Source organism: Nanorana parkeri, unplaced genomic scaffold (genome assembly GCF_000935625.1).
Source record: "Nanorana parkeri isolate BGI_ZX_2015 unplaced genomic scaffold, ASM93562v1 scaffold39, whole genome shotgun sequence".
In the NCBI taxonomy this organism is placed as follows: domain Eukaryota; kingdom Metazoa; phylum Chordata; class Amphibia; order Anura; family Dicroglossidae; genus Nanorana; species Nanorana parkeri.
The window spans coordinates 2,562,671-2,582,420 of record NW_017306307.1 but is presented as its reverse complement, the minus strand read 5'-3'; the positions used below and the strand labels follow the sequence as shown (position 1 = coordinate 2,582,420).

The following is a 19,750-nucleotide window of genomic DNA, read 5'->3' as shown; positions in this document are numbered from 1 at the left end:
GTAATTGTCTGCCTATTACCTATAGCTCTAGACCTCTAGTTGTACCATTAGCCGATCACCAATGGAATTAGGGCTCATTTACACTATCGTGGTTTCCTTAAAGTGTGTAATGCTGTGTCTTAGCGTACGTTGCATTAAAACAGACTTTTCATTTGAATGCGCTGCTTAACGCACCAAAACACACCAAAAGAGGTGTCTGTACCCATTCTGGCAGTGTACCTCAATGCAAATCAGTACGTTGCCGTGCATTGTATTGCAAGGCTTTCTGTCGGTAAGGTTCTTTTGCATGCCATTTAGAATGAATGGCACTGCACCAATGCATTTAACAGATGTTGTGGTAACACGCATGTTTATGTGCATGTTACCACAATATAATAGTGTGAATAGGCCCTTAGACAAGACCTTTGAACTGAGTTGGTAAAGAGTTCTACGAATACCATAGACGGCTAGGAAAACAAATGGATCCTTTAACAAATAAGACCCAACTTTTCCCTAGAAGCCCGATGACTAGGCTTAAACTGCCTGGACATATTATGAGAAGAACCAACTGACTGGAAAAGAAAGTTATGCTTGGAAAAATTGAAGGGAAAAAAAGAAGAGGGCAAACAGCAATAAGGTGGATAGATACAGTCACAGAAAGTATCAGCATGCTGCTGCAAAGACTTAGGATCGAAGTAGACAAGTCATTGGGAAGTACCACTATCCATGTGGTCTCAAAGGGTGGACATTGACTTAAAAATAGCACTTAAAAATAAAAACCTGACCTCAGCATCCCTAGGATTCCCCAAATCATTAGCTGCCTGTTAGTGCTCATGGCACTCACCTTCATTAGGAGAGATGCTTGTCATACTCAGTTCATATGTAAATGTTGCGCTGGATCTTGCAAAGCCTTTCTCATTGTGTAGTGATAGTGGGAATGTGCCTCCCCAGTGGTTTGCCACTGTGCAGTTCAGTGATGTATCTGACATGGCAGTGATGGCGCATGTGGCATTGCCTATAGTCACTGCAACATTTGTGGCATCAGAACCAAACTGTGTACCGAAAACAGTAATGGAAGTTCCTGATGGTCCTGGTAGTAAATAAGACATAGAAAGATATTTGCATAGGTTACTATATATATTTAAATATACTGTATATAGTTATGGGTAAGGCTTTATTAATCAAGGCAGTTTACAACAGATACAGTTCTGTATCAGAACAAAGGGTAATCAGTTGCTCCATTAAATTTTAACTTTTAAAGCTTAATTACAGGTGGAAACAAAAATACATCAATGAATGCATTTATATTAAAATTGATATTTGAACATGTTCTTGAATGTATCTTTAAAGCTTTGCACTTTAAGGTTAAAAAAAAAAAAACAGGATCTCTTTAATGTCGCTCTCAACAGCTGCATAAATTTGCCTTTCTTCCGCTTCCTCACCACCCAGTTCAGCACTGGAAACAGAGTTAAAAACCTGATGGAGGAGGAGGAGGAGCATGTGGTTCACCCCATGTGATCTCACTGGGCCAATCAGCACTGTCAGTTCTGAATTCTTAGCCTGTGAAGGCATGGTAAGCTGCTGGTAAATGTGGGAATTAAAGTGAACCTGTTACTTTGTTCTTAATGGGAAAAAAAACGATCACTTTAAATACAGAAATGTAATTTAAAAACATGTTTAAAGCTGGTAATACTCCCTACCTACGATTGTAAACTCTCTTTTAGATCTACCAACAATTGTGTTTGGGCTTACCTTTTTAGATACAAATTCAGTGCAGTGTATTGTTGTAGAAAGGCCCTCAAGTTACAATTTTGGTAAATCTAAAGTAAACTGTACAATCAAACTATAATGTATATGGCCAGCCTAAGGCTTTTTTTAAAAACTGTAAACCAATTTCTATATCTACTTCTTAAGATATACAGAGCCCTGACTTTTCTCTACTGTAGTTGAGCAATTCAGCATGGTCACATCCTTGCTCCAGCCTTTGACTGGGCACTGAAGGAGTAGGAGGAGCACAGTGGTGAGTCATCTTGCTGCTCATTCTGCTCTTTGCTCCAGTCTGAATGTTCCTTTCCAGTTCATATGCACTGCAACACAATCGACTGCCTGCCCCTTCCTTCCCCATTCTAAGTGTACAGGGAATTCAAGAGGCTGAACCCAATTCATATTGAAATATCTATGCCAGTTACATTTACAAATATAAATAAAATTTTTAAATAATTGCACTAATGGGTGTATATATATCTGCTTTATGTGCCGCATATAAAATATTATACCTGTGCTGGGAGAAACTGACGTTACTGTAGGGGTGTCCGCTTCTGAATAGGAATAGCTGAGTGATGGATAGGATGCAGATGGTATGAGAATGTTTACTTTAGCAATCTTGGCCGCTGAGCTTGCGGGAGTAACACACTTGATACTGCCAGGGGTTACTGAAAGAATAGAGCATGCTGCACCACCAACTTGCACTGTAGTATTGAATGGGTGGAATCCATTCCCTGATATCTGCAAAACTGTTCCACCTAGAACACTTCCCGATGTTGTCAAGAGTACAGCCTCAGCAGGACTATTCACAGTGAAGGAGCCCTGGGCCAAGCCTTTGCTTAAGACGATAACGTTGACTACATAGTTACCAGCAGGAATTGGATCAACACTGCATATAATTTCCGTGCCATTGACATCTAACACACTAGCTGCTGCATCTCCAATATAAACTACTATGTCATTAATGTCTTCTCCAAATCCACTGCCACTAATGTTCAACACGGTCGAAGTGTTGCCTACTACATTTGGAGAAATGCTTGATGCAACCACTGTGATTTCACTGGAATAGGTGAAGCTGCAGCTTCCTTTGCACAGTGCAGTAATTGCATTGACTGTGACCTGGACATTTACGGTGCGTGAATAACTGGATTCGGTATCACAAATAATGTCTGTGTAATTCACAGAGACGATACTGCAGCCTAAGCCTGCTATGGTGATGTTGTTGTTTGAGAAGCCAGACCCAACTATTGTTATTCTTGTCAGTCCGGTAACGGAGCCATTGCTCGGTGTGATGAACTCAATGTGAGGCAACAATGCAAATCTCCTGTTCATCTCTTGGCTTATAGTATTGATAGCGTTCCCATAGTTGTTTACTGTCAAAGATACGAGTTCTGCAATTCCAATATTCATGGAGTCCTGAGGATCGATCTTGCAGGTTATTGACATTTCATTAGCGGATAGAGCTCTGCACGGGTAGTTCCCAACTAAAATCTAATAAAAACATAGACATAAGTATATTTTATTATTAGGTTTTCAGTAAAGATGGTAATTACATTTAAAACTCCTTGAGAACCAGTTTACTTTTTTTGTCTTTCTATTACTAATAGTGCTAATGTTGCCAATGGAATTACCATGTAAAAAGCCACAGATCCTGGGGTTCAAATGTAGCCGTGGGACTATATCATTATACAGTGCTATCTGCCTTGCGTAATATAATAATCATTGGCACACTTCAGGTATTGATGTATGGACCTTGGAGCGTATAATGCCTAGAGTGCACCTTTTACTCATCATTAAATAGTGATTAGCAAAATGGAACGTTTTCAGTTTTCCTAAAATCTTGGCAAAAATTGGGAGACTTAGGCTAAATATTGCCACTTTGGCAAACAGAATCAATGGAGTCAATGGGGGGCAGCAAAATGAAGGTTTTTTTTGTTGTTGTTTTGTTTAGGGTGCAATGGGTTTTTATACAGCTCTTGAGGGTTACAAAAGTACCTCTCAACTATATTGGACCTGTTATTTTTGGCAAAAAATGGCTCCTCATTAGGCTAATTATTTAAATAATTTTGCCACAGAAAGAAAACAACAGTGAAACAAGTCAACTGCAAAGTTTAAAGCAACAGTACACAACAATCAGATATACAAAGGAGTAAGACACAAATACCACGCTAAATTCACACCCCATCTCCTCAAAAAAACCTACGCCCTCTAAACAAAGAAAAAAAAGCAAATCATTTTTTAAGTGAATTTTACTTAAAGGAGAACTATGAGGTGAGTGAATAATCACTCATCCTCATAGTTTGAGCCAACCTGTGACAATGAAACTGTCACACGTCGGTTCAATAGATCGAGAAATTAGTGAACACATACCGTTGCTCACTCACTTCTCGATCATCTCCCTGCAGAGAGCAGTGACTGTCAGTCACCGCTCCCCGCAGGGGTTCCCCCCCCTCCCTGCTCCAATCCTCCAGCGCTGACTGGAGGAACAGATGGGGGAGGGGGCGGACACAGCTGGCTCTGCCTCTAGATAGGCAGAGCCAGCTGTTATTCTCGCAGCTGGGTGGATCTTGACAGTATTGTCGGGAACCATCCCGGCTGCAGCGGTCTCAGTATACCACAGGCTGTAGCTCGGGATATACTGAGCTTTGGGTCATGGGAGGACACTGATTTATGTCCTCCCGTGACCCTTAAGAGACCTATGGGGAAAAACACTTACCCCATAGTTCTCTTTTAAGAGAAATAAGATTTTCCACTTGGCAAAATGTTGCCTAAATCTCTCTGCTTGTGCCTATTATTGACTGAAAGTTGCAGATAATGTACTTTATTCTGTGAGATTGCTAACATTGAGTGTGTTGTGTTTTGCATAGTATCACCCAACATGAGAATCCAAGCTTTATAATATCCATCTAGAGAGGGAATTTCACTTGAAAAATAAACAGGGAGATCCTGGAGACACTGCTTTATTACAACTCGTGGTGACTCCAGTAACACCATCATCCTACATGAGTTCTATAACTTGGAGAATCAAGTACACAAATCTGAGATATATCAAAAGTTGGTGAGAGATTAGGCACCAACATCTACCCAGAGGTAAAATATCAACATATACCACAGCAAGTTTGCATACATTCAGACTTTTCTATCTATTTATCTATCTATCTACATTGGTCTCAATCAGCTAGTTACCTGGTTAGCGCATGTTACATTGCTGAAGCCAGATCCCACTATGGTTATGGAGTCATGAATTGTTCCAAAGGTCGGTGTAATGCTGGTAATGAAAGGTGAGTAACAGCTGGAGAACCCGAACCAGATGGAAAGGTTTTGGGATGGGCTATCATCTAGCTGTGGACAAATAGGTTCTGGAGTGACACAGTCAGCAGCTGGCGAAGATGAAAGGGAAGCTGCAGAAACACACAAATGTATGTTGAACAAAGAACAATGCACAGCCTGATCATAGGCAATATATTTTTACACTTATTGTATCTCTAGAATAAACAGGTTAAATCTGAATGTCTGCTTGTATGTCTATAGGCTCAATTCACAAAGCTTCACATAAGGGCAAACATCTTTATTTTCATCCATGTGACTGTAATTTTTAAATCTTATCAGATTTTAAAAAATCGCATTTAAAAAAAAAAAAAGGTTCTTTAGCCTGGTGTTTTAACTTTGAGAGTTATTTATTACAGGTATTTATATAGAGCCGACAATGTATGCAGCGCTTTACAAATTGCACATTCACATTAGTCCCTGCCCTCAAGGAGCTTTCAATCTAAGATCCCTATCTCACATGCATACAGGACCAATTTAGACAGGAGCCAATTAACCTACCAGCATGTCATTGGAGTGTGGGAGGAAACCAGAGTACTCGGAGGAAACCCACACAAGCACAGGGAGAACATGCAAACTCCTTGCAGATAGTGACCTGGCTGGGATTTGAAACGGGGACCCCCAGTGCTGCAAGGCAGGAGTACTAACCACTATGCCACTGTGCTGCTGAGTCCAATGTAATGATTGCAATGGAAAAAAAAATAGAGCAACAGATCGAAAGGATTCCTAATTAATAGGACTTCACTGTGTAGTATGTTTGTGCCCTTCCTGGCAGGTCCTCATTTATGGCAGTAAAGAAATATGTAGAAATAAATATTATCTCCTGAGCCACCCCTTGTTGAAAAATGGTCGTGCAACACGAGCTTATATGAACTAGAATGATGCAACTGATTTGTGCAAGTCAGAATCCAAAGTTGGCTGGCCTTCACCTGCAAACCCAAATTGCAGTACAAAGGCTCATTTGTCAGTGTACTTCCTGTCACAGGGGAAGGGAACGTCTGCCTATAAGCATTCCCTTGGAACACGGTGTTCCATATAGGGGGACCAACTGCTACTTTGTTACATAGTGAACTTGTAAGGGGTCCTTTGGGTCACTTTTTTATTAATTCATTAGTATGCACATCTCTAGCATTTTAAGTACAACAGTATTAAAAAAAATTAGTCTAGTTCTAAAAAACACTTACCTGGTACATAATTAGCCTTAATTCCTCCAACTGTCACATGTACTGCAGTGATGTTATCTGTGAGTGGAGATACGTTGATCACCCCCTGCATGTATAATGACTGTCCATCATTAATGTAACCACTGCTGTAGTAAACGATTCCTGGAGATGTGAACTGGTAGGAAAAGACACCTGAGAGAAAGAGAACTCTGTTAAAACATCAAATACATGCTAAATGCAGAATTTTCGATATGCATTTCCCACTATGATGGCATTCAAATTCTAGTAATGTTTTAAAGTGTTTTATCATCTCATTTCCAAAGAGCTCTTTCCCTACATTAAACATTAAGCTCATGGGAAAGAAGCCAATATAAAGGGCTGGATTGGTGAATTTCTGTAGTCAAGCAGAGGAGAACTTAGACAAGGCCGACATTCAGTGCCGAAGAAGCACTATGTTGTGAGCTCACAACAGAAGGTTAGGGGTTCACTTGATTTTTGGCTGGATCAGCAAGTATTTTTCTGTACTTGCAGCAAAGGGATAAAACATGGGGAAATGTACTGCAGAGATGTACTCAATTCTTTATTATCACATAATAACAATACCAACAGTTAATCCAAAATCAAAGCAGGTTTCATTTTTGTCTTGGCCTACCCGTACCCATTAACAGGGCTTGAAAAATTTGATGGTGTCTCACCAGTCAGTCAAAAATGTCACCAGTCAGCATGACCGGACTAAAGGCTTGCAATTTATGTTAACATTTTTGGGGGACAGATAAAGCTTTGTTTTGGAGGTATATAATCACCTCGGGGGGGGGGGGGGGTACTATATAATGAAAAAAGTACCGTAAATGTAAAAAAAAACAACAGTTTTACTACGTTATGTTATAAAACATTTATTATTACCCATATTTTTGGTAAAACATAAAAGTCGGGATCACGTCGGGTAAATAGACACCAAATATGTCAAGCCTTAAAAGTGCGTGCTCCCGCAAAATCGCAAAAAAACGCCCATAGGCCCATAGGCGCGCTTAAAGCGCTTTTACTGCTCATAAGTTTAGTGTTATCAGTGATCAATGGCCCTAAAAATATTTCTCTCACTCCGACGTTTGCGGCGATATGTAACATGTGCGGCACAATCGGCGCAATCGGCGCTTTCGCACGTAGGAGCACCCGTATCTGAGTATGTGGGGGCGGGGACTTACATTTTTTTTACATTTTTTTATGATTCTTTAATTTTTGTATTACTTTTCTTTTTTTTGCACAAAACTTTATTGCTATTACATGGGGGGCTAAGAAGACCCCTTTGTGATAGCCAATTTACATGACAGGTCCTCTTTATGGAGACATCAGGGGTCTCCGAGACCCCTAATGTTACCTAGGGACCCCCCAGAGAAGCTGATGAAGCAGAGATCTGCTTCATCAGCTTCTGTAGCTGGAGAGTGACACTGAATGCAGGAAGTGATGTAATATACATCACTTCCTGCATTCTGGGACTGAGAGAAGATCAAAGGGAGATCGTATTCTGATCTCCCTTTGATCTCCTGTCACAGAGCCGTGCCAGTCCCGGCCGCATCGGGCACAGCGGATCTCGGGACCGGCACGGCAGTGACAGCTGCTGCTAATACAAGCGATCGGGCGTCTCTAGAGACGCCCGATCACTTCAATGTAAAGCTACCGACCGGCCTTGTAATTACAAAGGCCGGCCGGGAATCTGCTCATCGGGCTCCACCATCCTCTCGCCTCTATAGACAGACAAGCGGACGAGTAGATTTTTCAAGCCTTGCCCATTAAAATGTATTCCAAAATTCCAGAATCTGCACATTTATAAGAATACTAGCTAATTTTTAAATACAGATTTGCTTTGCAGCAATTGAGCACAGCTATTGGCATCAGAAACATTTTCTATTAAGTAAAAAAGACAACGCATACTGTCTTATAATGATGGATGAACTGCATACAAACCTGATGGCACTCGAGGCCCACTGATGAAGGTACGACCATCATAGGTAATGTTGCCCGCATCTGACACTGAAAATACTCTATATCCAATACCCAAGATCAAGGACTGAGAATTCCAATTCCAGACTACAGTGTCTCCTACAGATATATCCAGTCTTGATGGAGACCAAGCATAGCCAACACCATATACTGAAATTAAAAACAAAATAATGTTACTAAAAGCAAAAAGTGGATTCACAGTTATAAACAACAAAGAAAATAAGTGTGGCAGAATATATGGATGGGGCAACTAATTTTTTTTCTACCTGCTGATCTCCATTCTCTGTGGGACAGGAGAAAGGTGGCCACTGTATGCAAAATCATTCAAGCAGTGACAATATCCCAGTTCCCCTTTTAATAAAGCAATAAAAGCTACATTTGAATCACTTCCACTCACATACCATTATAACCGATACGAACTAGAGCAATGTTTGCATTTCCACTATGGGACTGTTTAATTAGCCACAACTTTGTAATTACTTAAAGTGGAAGTAAAGCTTCCAAGAAAAGCTGGTTTCCTATGGCAGAACAGACTGCATAAGTCTCTTCTGCCATAAAAGCTTCTTACTTCTGTCAGCAACGGGTTTTTTTCTGTACGCCGAGTCACGCATGCACATGCAGGCTGAGAACGTGTGCCTGGTTGACTTGCATAAAAGCAGCCGTTTCTTTTTTAAAGACTCAGACTAAGATGTTATTTGTGTTAAAATAACCAAGGCTATTAGACTATATAGTTCTTCTTGAAATGGAAGGGGTACAGGGTCAGTCAAAAGAGTCACCAGTCTCTCTGCAGCTCATTTATCATGAAATAATTTTCACAGCAGGCTTCTGATTATGCACTGTATATACTAGGGATGCACCGATACCAAGTACCGTACTCGGTATAAGTACAAGTACAGATACTTTTCCAGCTCCAAGACCAGACTAGAGACAAATTCAAAAGTTAGGAGGCAGCTGTCATTTGTAAGGAGCACACGGAGCTCCTGGGATTTGTACATCTCTGTTATAATGTATGATATTGTTTTTATAAATATAAAAAAAGGGATGCGCCGATACCATTTTTACAAGTACAAGTACTGAACATTTTTGTTTATTGTCATGTGACAGTTTTTCTAAAACAATACAGACTAATGATTTCAGGACAATGGTGGAGCGCCAGAGCCAGGTCCCAGCTGCAAGCTTGGTTGTTCTCATGAAAATGCCAAGTATCGGTACTGGTATCTGAAAAGTATCGGTGCATCACTAGTACATACAATGGGGAGCTTGGCATATTAAGCAGTCAGCACACTGGCACATTAAAGTTGTATTTTCATTGTTACAATCATTTAACATGATTGTGAACTATTAAGGGTGAAGCCTGCAAAAAGGGACCCCTCTCATACGAGCTTGAAGCTGCGCGATTCATAAATATGGGCCAAGTAAGAGAAGTTATCATTAATTAGGTAACACTGTTGAGGCAGACAAAGCGCATATATAAAGTGTGATGCTAATCTGAACCATAGTTTTTTAAAACTAAGACAGTAAAAAAAAAACCTAGATTGCCGGCGAGATCATGCTGTGTAAAGAAATACCATTTTTATGAATGTCTCATATTTAATAAGAGAACCCTACTGCGCTCACCTGCATTAGATCCTTGGTTGTTGACATTAAAGACATTTCCAGGTCTCTGAATCACACAAGTCAGCTCAGTGGATGAGCTGGCGGAGACATTGCATGGGAGGGAACCTGAGTATGAGAAATAATATAGAAAGAAATGAAAGAAATTCTTAATTAAAAAAAAAATTAATCTTGTTACAAAGTAAAAAAAAAATTACTAACAGTATCTCCCACAAAAAAAAGTTATCTTTCTAGTTTATGTATAAATGTTATTTGTACTTAAAGAGAATATGTATTTGTCCATTCAGCGAAAAGTAGCAGGTTCTCCTGCTAGGCCACCCACCCATAGATACTCACCTTCACTTCACTCCCGCCGCTTCCCTTAGAAATACCTGGTGTTCCCAGATGTGAGGGACCCCATGGCCATCTGCCCTTCCTTCGATGATGTAGTACTTCAACCTGAACATCCAATCATCAGGCCCAAACATTATCACATGGGAAAGAAGGCCATTAAGCCTATATAAGCTATAACACAGACCCACGCTAAGCTTACAGAGGGATTGGACTCATGGCTCCTACAGACGAAAGGATTGGTGGGGGATCATGGTAAAGGTATAGGTGAGTAGGGGGGAAAGCATTCTGTCAAGAGAACCTGTCAATTTGCGTGGAATGGGCAAAGCAACAGATTATCTTAAAGGTAAATCTGTGACTTTTTAATACTTTCAAATGGGGAGATTACCAGAAAACTATGGAAATACAAACAGCTACATGGATATCATTCACCCACATTCAGATGTGCATCTCAAAAATGTATTTCAGGGACATAAAATCACATCAATGTGTTGTTCAATTGAAGGGTTGAAATGCAGTGCTATTGCTGACCTTCTTGGGGAAATTCTAGTTGCCTGGCTACAGAGTTACTCTTTTTATAGTTTTTCATATAATGTGAACAACACCCTCCTGGGGTTGCCTTCTCCAGAGCTGAAAAACCTGGCCCCATCACATGACATTACTTGGTACAGTGTTGCAACTTACCTATTTGTACAAGGTTGTCTTGTGGGTTAGAACTAAATCCAGATCCTCTCAATGTAACATGAGAACCTCCGTACATGGATCCATGTTGTGGAGAGATACTGTTCAATTCTAGAATGTACTTTATTGATGCCACATCATCCATGCTGAAATCAAACCATTAGCCAATAAGTTTATTATACTTTTTTAGATTCCAGAAGCTCATGACTGCACCCCCATTAGATTATAAGCATACCCCACTTCTAAGGTGTACTCTGTAATTTCCTCCTTTTGTAAGCTGACTACACAGCTACCGCTCCAGCCTCCAGTGCTATGCAATGTTATGTGCCTAATTGGCTCACAATGTGGCTACTCCCACTCTCAGCCCCATTTTTTGTTATGCAGCAGAATTTTACTAATTTAAAGGAAACCTGAACTGAAAGAAGTATAAAGGTTGGCACTGTTGATATCCCTTTTTAAGGTAGCTTGGCTGTATTGGGCTTTAATACTTTGGGTCACTGACCTGGAAAAACATGCAGCTGGTGCAGCCAGAGGAAATATTCATTACATGCCAAGGGCCCATTTGTATAGAATATATGCAGCCTTGTAACTATCCTTCTGTCCCTGCAACACAACACCCACTATAAAAGTAATTACAATATTAAATATTGCTAGTGTGTGAGGGGTAACACCATGATCAGTAAGGCTGTCTACTCCTAATGCATAAAGAATTAAAAAATAATTCACATTGCTCTGGCCAAGGTGTCTGCCCACCAGCATGCAGAAAAAAGGCAGGGCAATGTGACATCCATCAAAGATATCAAGTCCTGAGGACTGTTGCTCATTGTAATTCCTCTCCCACAGCTTTTAGTACTTGGTGCCTTTACTATAACTGTAATTGGCATATCTGTAATTTCTCTTTAGTCTTTCTCTGAAGCTGAACTCCAGCCAAACATAAAAAAAACACATAAATGCAGCTCTGCATTCATTAATACATATTTAAATGTATATTTATTATTTAAATTCAAGCAGTGTAAGAGAATTTGACTTGGTACCATCATCGTTTTGTCCTTGTACAGCAGAGATTAGATTTGGGGGGAGCAGCACAAGGAGCTGCTCAGTTTGCTGCAGTGCAATGAGTATTCTGATATGAGGAGAGCATAGTGACAGAGAAATTAGCTCATCAGTGTGCTGCTTCCCTTTTCATTGTCCAGTCAGTGGCTGGAGGTGGGGAAGACATCTGTAAGTGTTACTGAACTGAAGAAGAGAGAAATCAAATCTTCTGCCCTGCCAAACAGGACTTTGTGGTGTGGCAGATATCTGTAAATCTCAGGACTAGATGCAGAGAAATGCACACCCTATGGCAAATGAAAGAGATCCTCTATATGCATTTCATTGAATGTGTCTGTGAAGGTTCTCATTCATCCAGGTCATGGTATATCTGTAAAAAAAATAAGTCAAGGCAACTGGACTTGCTGTATTTTTCTTGAAGACATTTGACTGGACATCCGACCAGCTTTCTCAATTCAGAATTGAGAAAGCTGGTCGGATGTCCAGAGAAACGTCTTCAAGAAAAAGTCCAGTTGCCTTGACTTATTTTTTACAGATATTTAATTGAATAGTGCCTGGAGTTCAACTTTGATCTTGAGGGAACTTAGGGAAAACAAATCCGTGTATTCTATCCAGCTACACAGATTTTGTCTTAGACCCCATTCACATCTAAGCATGCGATTTCTGTGTGCTTTCACTCGCAACTTGTAATACAGGAGCTGGATCATGTTTTTTTGGCCCCATAGACTTTTAAAGAGGAGCACCTGGACAACACATGTTTTATAAGGCGTTTTTCAGGCTCTATGGGGCCGCAAAAGCACGATTCTGCCCCATAAGAAGCTCATTAAATTAAATTACATATTTCAACTGCTTGCTCCAAGGTTCTTGAAAGGAAACCAAGTCAAGTATTCCCAAAAATTCCCCCATGGAGCATAAGAGCAGTAAAGTGATGCTGAAATCATCTCTGAATTGGTGCTGACACTGTCCTTCCTTCTGGAGGGTGGCTACTTTTGTTCCCCATGGTCCCTGTGTGTGTTGTAAATAGCCCCAAATCTCATACAAATTAGTAAACTAAACATGAGATTGTAGTCCATCATGGAAGTAAGTTTGGAGCGGTGGCTACTTTACAACACACACAGGGATCATGGGGAACAAAAGTAGCCCCCCTCCAGAAGGAAGGACAGTGTCAGCACCAATTCAGAGAATACTTGAGGATATACAGCCGAGTAATACACAAATAACCTACATATTTGGTAAAAGGCACTTGAATGCATTTTTAAGATTAAACTCCTGAGTTTAGCAGTGACGTGCAGTGCCTTCTGTGCTGGGTGAGGCCTGCTGAAGCTCCGCCCCATCAAAGCTCTGCCCGTCCCGCCAAAGCTCCACCCATCCTGTCGAAGCCCCACCCCCAGCTCGGTAACCAAGTTGTGTGGGGAGGAGACAGGGAGGAGCCTCCCTGTCCCTCACTTGCTGGTCACTGGTGAGTCACTGCTGAGGCATCGAGATTGGACAGCTTGGACCAATGGCGCTTTGCCATTGGTTCAAGCCATCTACAGAGCTCACGCCTCTAACACAGAGTAGAGGCTGTGACAGCTCTTGCCTCACTTGTAATTAACAGGCAGCACTCCGTCCATGACAGGTTACACAGCGGGGAGGCTTTCCTTGCTGTGTAACCTGTAACAAGCCGCACTGAATGGAGAAAAAGCTGTCAGCTACAGACTTGAAGCTGACACCTTTTTTCTTCATAATACTAGGTGAGGCCCTGCCTCACCTGCCTCCCATGACCGCACGTCCCCGGAGTTTAGTGTCACTTTAAGACAATATTGCCTAACAGTACAATGTTATTTGTGCGGCAGCCAACCAGAGCAAAAACTGTTCAGAAATTAATAATGTACCTGGAAACTGCAAATCCCCAATTTTCCACTTGAACTAAGACTGGATAGATCCCAGGGGGAAGAGCAGGAAGGACACATGTAATGTTTGTGGGCATCCACTCTAACAGTACACAGGATGAATTTCCGATGAACACAGTGCTGTCTGCTGATGGACTGCTAAAGCTGAACCCTAAAATAGTCAGCGTTGTGCCACCTGTAAAAAAGTAGACAATTTTATACACAAGCTTCTTTTTAGGAATCATTAGGTCTGATTTCATTACAGAATATGTACTTGACAATTAAATATACAACAAAAAGGAACTAAGTGAATGCACTCACCCAGAACACTGCTGATGTTTGGACTGATATTAGTTATGTTTGGAGCCGAGACCGAAGTAAAACTGAATGCGTTCTGTAAGGTTCTGTTATAGCCACCGGTGAAGACAACAACATCAGCGAGTCCCCCAATTCCCTGCAAATAAAGTTGTGGAAATTAGTTGTGTATAAGTCAGTTTTACCTATAAAAATATATGATTTGTTTTTAGAACTTATACAGGGCAGATGTTATTTAAAACATGCAGAATCAGTTTTCTGTCACTAGGTCCTAATACAGGACAGAAGGCCAAGTCCATTTATGTCAATGGTGATAACCCAGTTGAGCACTGTCCATTATACTTTTTATTTTTGCACTAACAGTTAATTTTTTTAGGACAAGCTTTCAGGGTGTACCCCCTTCAGTACTGCTTGGACCTAAGATGAAGTGGGTACACCCCAAAAGTCTGTCATGAGAATTTCGCTGTAAGTGCAAATGAAAAATAAAAAATTATCACGACCAGTACTCAACTTTGTTATTTGAAGTGCACTTATATGACTACAAAATAGTGAAATTAAGTAAAACATACTCTCCCCACTGCCTAGAGCTGCCGTGGGACACTGCAGTTGTTACACACAGGCTCTAAGACCAAGTGCATGACCAATCATTTAACCGTTTAGCTCTTGGTTTCCTCTCTGCAAAGAGGAGTGAATGTCAGTCACCGCTCTCCACAGGAATTCCCCCCTCACCTCTCCATTCGGTCCGCGCTCATTGGAAGGACAGACAGGGGAGGGGGCGGGCGTTGCTGGCTCTGGCTCTAGAGAGGCCTAGCTGTCAATCAGGTAGCCAATATTGTCAGGATCCTACCTGGCTGCGGCACAGCTCTGCACTGTCAGCAGATAGCAGCCTGTCAGCTGTCAGCCAATAGCAGTAGCCCACTATCTTGTGACTTTGGGTCACAGGAGTACATTAGTAAATGTGACTTAAAAGAGAGGTAAAGCCCCAAAAAAGTTTGACTTTACTTCTCTTTTAAGCGTACATTTTTCTACGATAATATGTCCAAAGACAGTTCTGCCTGTGTTGGCCATGGCATACGCTAAGATTCTCCTTTTTATTATATCTGTTCAATATGGAAAAGGAGAGGGTTGTTCTGTTTATTTGCTACAATCAGTGCAAAGTTCTTCCTTTAGATACTTTAAGTTGAACCTATACCAAGAGTATAGGAATGCTACCATTGCTGATCTTGTCTTCTGAAAATACTTGGATGGATTTATAGCATTATTTTATGAGTTGCTAACATGGAACAAGCATGCAGATCTAGTCCAGACTTCACTCTGACTATTTGTGACTGAGACCTTTATATTACTTGGAGGAAGATTGCAGCTTACAGTTTAAAGGAGGATGATCAGATGTCTCACAGCCCATTCATGTTAAAGAGATTTCAGCCAATCGTAGTTGAGTCATAGCTATAAAATGTCTTTGTAACTTTTTCTGATCAGAAACCCTGTTATGGCAAGTTTATTTTGCTGACTTAATCAATTTTCAAATAGCCAGATGGGTTGGCTGTTCCCCCAACAATCATGAACCGGCCAGGAGCTATGAACGCCGTAGACCCTCTTACCATTGAAGTCCGGCACTGAATCATAGTCAGGTTGACAAAGATAATACTGCAGGCAATGCCACCAACTTCTACAGCCGAGTCACCACCAAATCCACTGCCAAGAATTGTTACCGGAGTGCCCCCTGGTGGAAGAAGGCAGTAAACATCACACTGAAAGTCCAAAGCTACTGCTGATTCACATTTTCATTTACAAAGTGTTGAGTTATAATACAGACATGTCAATAGTGTAAATTTGCTAGAATTCTGGAGTTTTTGTTTCTAATCAGTCTACATATTTCCATGCACAGTGTAGTTATAAATTCCTTACATTTAACAATATACAACAAAATGACAGCAATCAGCAATTGTTTTCTAAAAGCTGTTCATTTAATCACGAAAAAGCAGTCTAGCTACAGTCAGGTCATTTTGCTTAGGTTGAGATGATGTCTTCAGTGTGCTGCAAGCAGGAGGAAGAATTTCCTCAGTTTCCTCTCGCCCAGTGGCCAGACTACACTGTGGGTCACAAGAAAGGCTTCAGCAGGGGCTGATCTTTGTCAGTATTTGTCAACACACAAAAACTGCACTGACACCAGGAATTAGATGGTTGTGTAATCTCTGAGCTCTACTATCAGTCCAGGAAGTATATGGGGCCCTGGATGATCCCTGAACAAAGATTGTTCCTGCTTATGGAGAAAAAACAGATGAAGATCTTCTACTGGGAAGTCGTTTTTGTGAGAGGGTATAAATACTTGTAAGTGTTACACTCACATATTACTTATTATGCATTTATTTAACATATTGTAACTTATAGCAGGATTCAGATTGGTTCTAGAGCTCCATTTTATCCCAATGTTTTCTTCTTTATAAACCCACTCCTTTTCGGTGTTCCATTCTTACCTGCTAAGCTTCCCTCTGATGGTGTGATGGATGAGACAGACAGCCCATGTGTAAAGGTCACGTTATCCCCAGAGGACACTGCCAGCCCGACCTCTGCAATGTAAATTGTGATGGGGAAGGTCCCTGCACTTGCCTTTTGTACCAGACATCTGATCTCTTTGGCTTTTGGAAAAATAATTGAAAATCAAAAACATATGAGTGAAATTCATTTTTGATTATTGATTGCCTTGGTTTTCTACAACTGATTTTATTATTCATTAAATGACTTACCCGTAACATTAAGAATGGGGCAGGTAATGTTGCCAATAGTAACCGAAGTGTTATCATTGGCAGTACTGCCTGAGAATCCAGTTCCATCTATTATAAGGACTTCATCATCTCCATTCCACACTAAAAAAAAAAGTGTTTCAAAATCAATTTCTCTGGAAAACTAGCAATTCAGCATAAAATATTTCAAAATGTACAATAGTGGGTCATCATATATTTTAATTGTTTTTATAGGGCAATGGCAAACAGAATGCACTTTTCATGGGGTTTCTTATTTGCAAAAACATTTAACTGCTTTTCAGAGTTTCACTGAAGTAACTAAAGTAAACCCTAATCCTGTTCTGGTTTCTCTTGAGTAGGAAATTCCAAACGTATTGAAGTCATAAAACACCACAGTGGAACTTCAAATGTTTGAAACATCCCATATTATGGAGCTAATCATACTGAAATATTTGGAGGTATAGCTGCAGGCACCGTGGAGCAATTCATCCTTCAACTTTACAGCAGAAGCAGATACACTTTCAGCAGCTCAGCTCCCCTTCCAGCAGTGAATTGCCAGCCTTTCAACCTTCTAATCTCTAATGTGATAACAAAGCAGGTGCGTAGGGGAGAGAGATTAGAGCTTTGAAAGATAAGGACTTCACTGCTACTCTTGTGATATTGGAGAATGGGAGAATGAATTAGTCCACAGTGCAGTGTGCTAGAGAGGTCAGTAAGGGCCTTTTTTAAAGTTCATTTACGGCTTGTCAAGAAAATGTAAACACTTGAATGTCATCTCAAGAATACGCCCCTTCCTCACCAAAGAAACCGCAAAACTACTCATCCACTCCCTTGTTATCACTCGTCTTGACTATTGTAACTCCCTACTCATTGGCCTTCCACTACACAGGCTATCCCCCCTTCAGTCTATCATGAATGCAGCTGCCAGACTGATTCACCTTACCAACCGCTCAGTGTCTGCATCCCCCCTCTGCCAATCCCTGCACTGGCTTCCACTCGCCCAGAGGATAAAATTCAAAATATTAACAGTCACTTATAAAGCCATCCACAACTCCGCCCACGGATATATCTCAGACCTTGTCTCAAAGTATTACCCTAACCGTCCCCTCCGCTCATCCATTGACCTCCTGCTTTCCAGCTCCCTTGTCCACTCCTCCCATACACACCTCCAGGACTTCTCTAGAGTCTCTCCCATCCTCTGAAACTCTTTACCCAAATCTGTCCGTCTATCTCCCACCTTGACTGCCTTTTCCCTGAAAAGACTCATCTCTTCAGGGAAGCCTATCCCACCTCAACCTAACCACTGAACCTTCGCATTCTCAAATAATTCATCCCCACACAGCTACCTCCTCATGTATCATTTCCCCCTCCTCTTTCAGATTGTAAGCCCTCAGGGGCAGGGCCCTCCTTACCATCTTGTCTTGAATTTTAATGTCTTCCTTATATTGTAAAGCGCTGCGCAAACTGTTGGCGCTATATAAATACTATTTAATAATAATAATAATGTCTATAGCTTGGCCATTGGTTCATATGAAAGAGAACCAATTATAAACTGGCTTCTTTAAAAATCTGAATCTCCACCCTTGTATTGTTAAAATTGTCCAGCCTAACTGCTCAGATTTGTTTTATTATTAACTTGCATTGTCTCCCAGCAGTCAGATTGTAAGGCCGTCTTATCTTCAGCCTGTGCGTAGAGCTTATAACAGACACTCCAAAAATAATCACAGATGCTGCCAGAATTACATCAAAAAAACTAAAGTTTTTGCTAATTGAAAGCCCAAAGAGTGTGTCAGTAATCAGCCCTCCACTCAGGCAGGAGACAAGTCAGCCTCTATGAGAGCCCCACAACCTGACAGCAGGCTGCAAGTTCTTCTCTGATAGAGAGAGAATACAGCTGAATAGCAGAACTCATAACTATCCCTAAAAGATTCAAGATTTGGATTCTCGCAAATGCCCAATCTAGTCTTCTTGAAAGAGAAAGAAATCCTATGACAAAATAATGTTTTTAACCCCGTGAGTGGAAATCACTCATGTCATAGTTCTCCTTTAATTGTGAGCTATGAAAAGTCACCCAGCAGGCAAAGTAGATTCAAAGTACTTTACTGAACTGGGAAACAGGAGGCTGTCAGTAAAGAGATGGTAGGTCAAGGAATAGTGGATAGTGTCCTTGTCCTTTGCATAACCAAACACAGGAGTGGAGAGACACAGATGGTTTCTAACTAAATAGCAGCTATGGCAGTTGATATGACACAATACACCAGAGGAGATTGCACCAGATGTACAGGACGAGCTGTGACGGCCGCACGGCGCCCTTGTTGCCATGGCGCCCTGTGCGGCCGCACGGCTCGCACACCCCTAAGGCCGGCCCTGACTCTAGTGACTGCAAATAATGTTTTTGATTGCTGCCTACATGTCACCACACAGACATATCAACAGTAGCGTCAAAAGCATCACATTTTTACAATGTAAAGCGCAAAGGTAGCCCACGTGTGGATTGGATGGCAGAGGTTTAAAAAGGAAGCCTTTCCTCCAATCAGACTGGTGACCAGTTAACGTGGTTAACACAGTGTGGATTAGAATTAATAAGAGAGTATAAGTTGACATGCAGGCATTAGGCAACTAATCACCCATTCTTCTGCAACATATAAATACATTATTTCATGGCATGCGCGAACCACTGATTTCGGGGTAATGTAGAGCTGTGACGAAAACTGTTAGAAAGGTTAATAATACAGAAGATATGTGTATACTTTACCTGAACTAACAGAGTTTATCTTTGGAGTTCCCCCCACATTCCAGGTGTAACCACAGTCTTCGACACATTGGGATGGAATTCCATTGATGTAGACTTCAACCTGTAGAATGACAAGATATTTGAGATAAGTCCCAAATGAATATCCATGTAAGGTCTCAC

At 41.0% G+C, this 19,750-nt stretch overlaps 1 protein-coding gene across 1 annotated transcript in view; it reads right to left on the bottom strand.

The window, feature by feature from the left end:
- PKHD1L1 (polycystic kidney and hepatic disease 1 (autosomal recessive)-like 1) overlaps positions 1-19,750 on the bottom strand; it is a 129,406-nt gene that overhangs the window by 51,848 nt on the left and 57,808 nt on the right. Inside the window, exons 29-41 of the mRNA XM_018570706.1 lie at positions 19,592-19,691; positions 16,840-16,959; positions 16,570-16,731; positions 15,694-15,815; positions 14,099-14,231; positions 13,781-13,973; positions 10,860-11,002; positions 9,849-9,953; positions 8,196-8,381; positions 6,249-6,425; positions 4,923-5,144; positions 2,256-3,227; positions 824-1,069 (exon numbers count right to left, since the gene is read on the bottom strand). Coding sequence (XP_018426208.1) covers positions 824-1,069; positions 2,256-3,227; positions 4,923-5,144; positions 6,249-6,425; positions 8,196-8,381; positions 9,849-9,953; positions 10,860-11,002; positions 13,781-13,973; positions 14,099-14,231; positions 15,694-15,815; positions 16,570-16,731; positions 16,840-16,959; positions 19,592-19,691 — 2,881 coding nt within the window. The remainder of the gene's footprint in view (positions 1-823; positions 1,070-2,255; positions 3,228-4,922; positions 5,145-6,248; positions 6,426-8,195; positions 8,382-9,848; positions 9,954-10,859; positions 11,003-13,780; positions 13,974-14,098; positions 14,232-15,693; positions 15,816-16,569; positions 16,732-16,839; positions 16,960-19,591; positions 19,692-19,750) is intronic.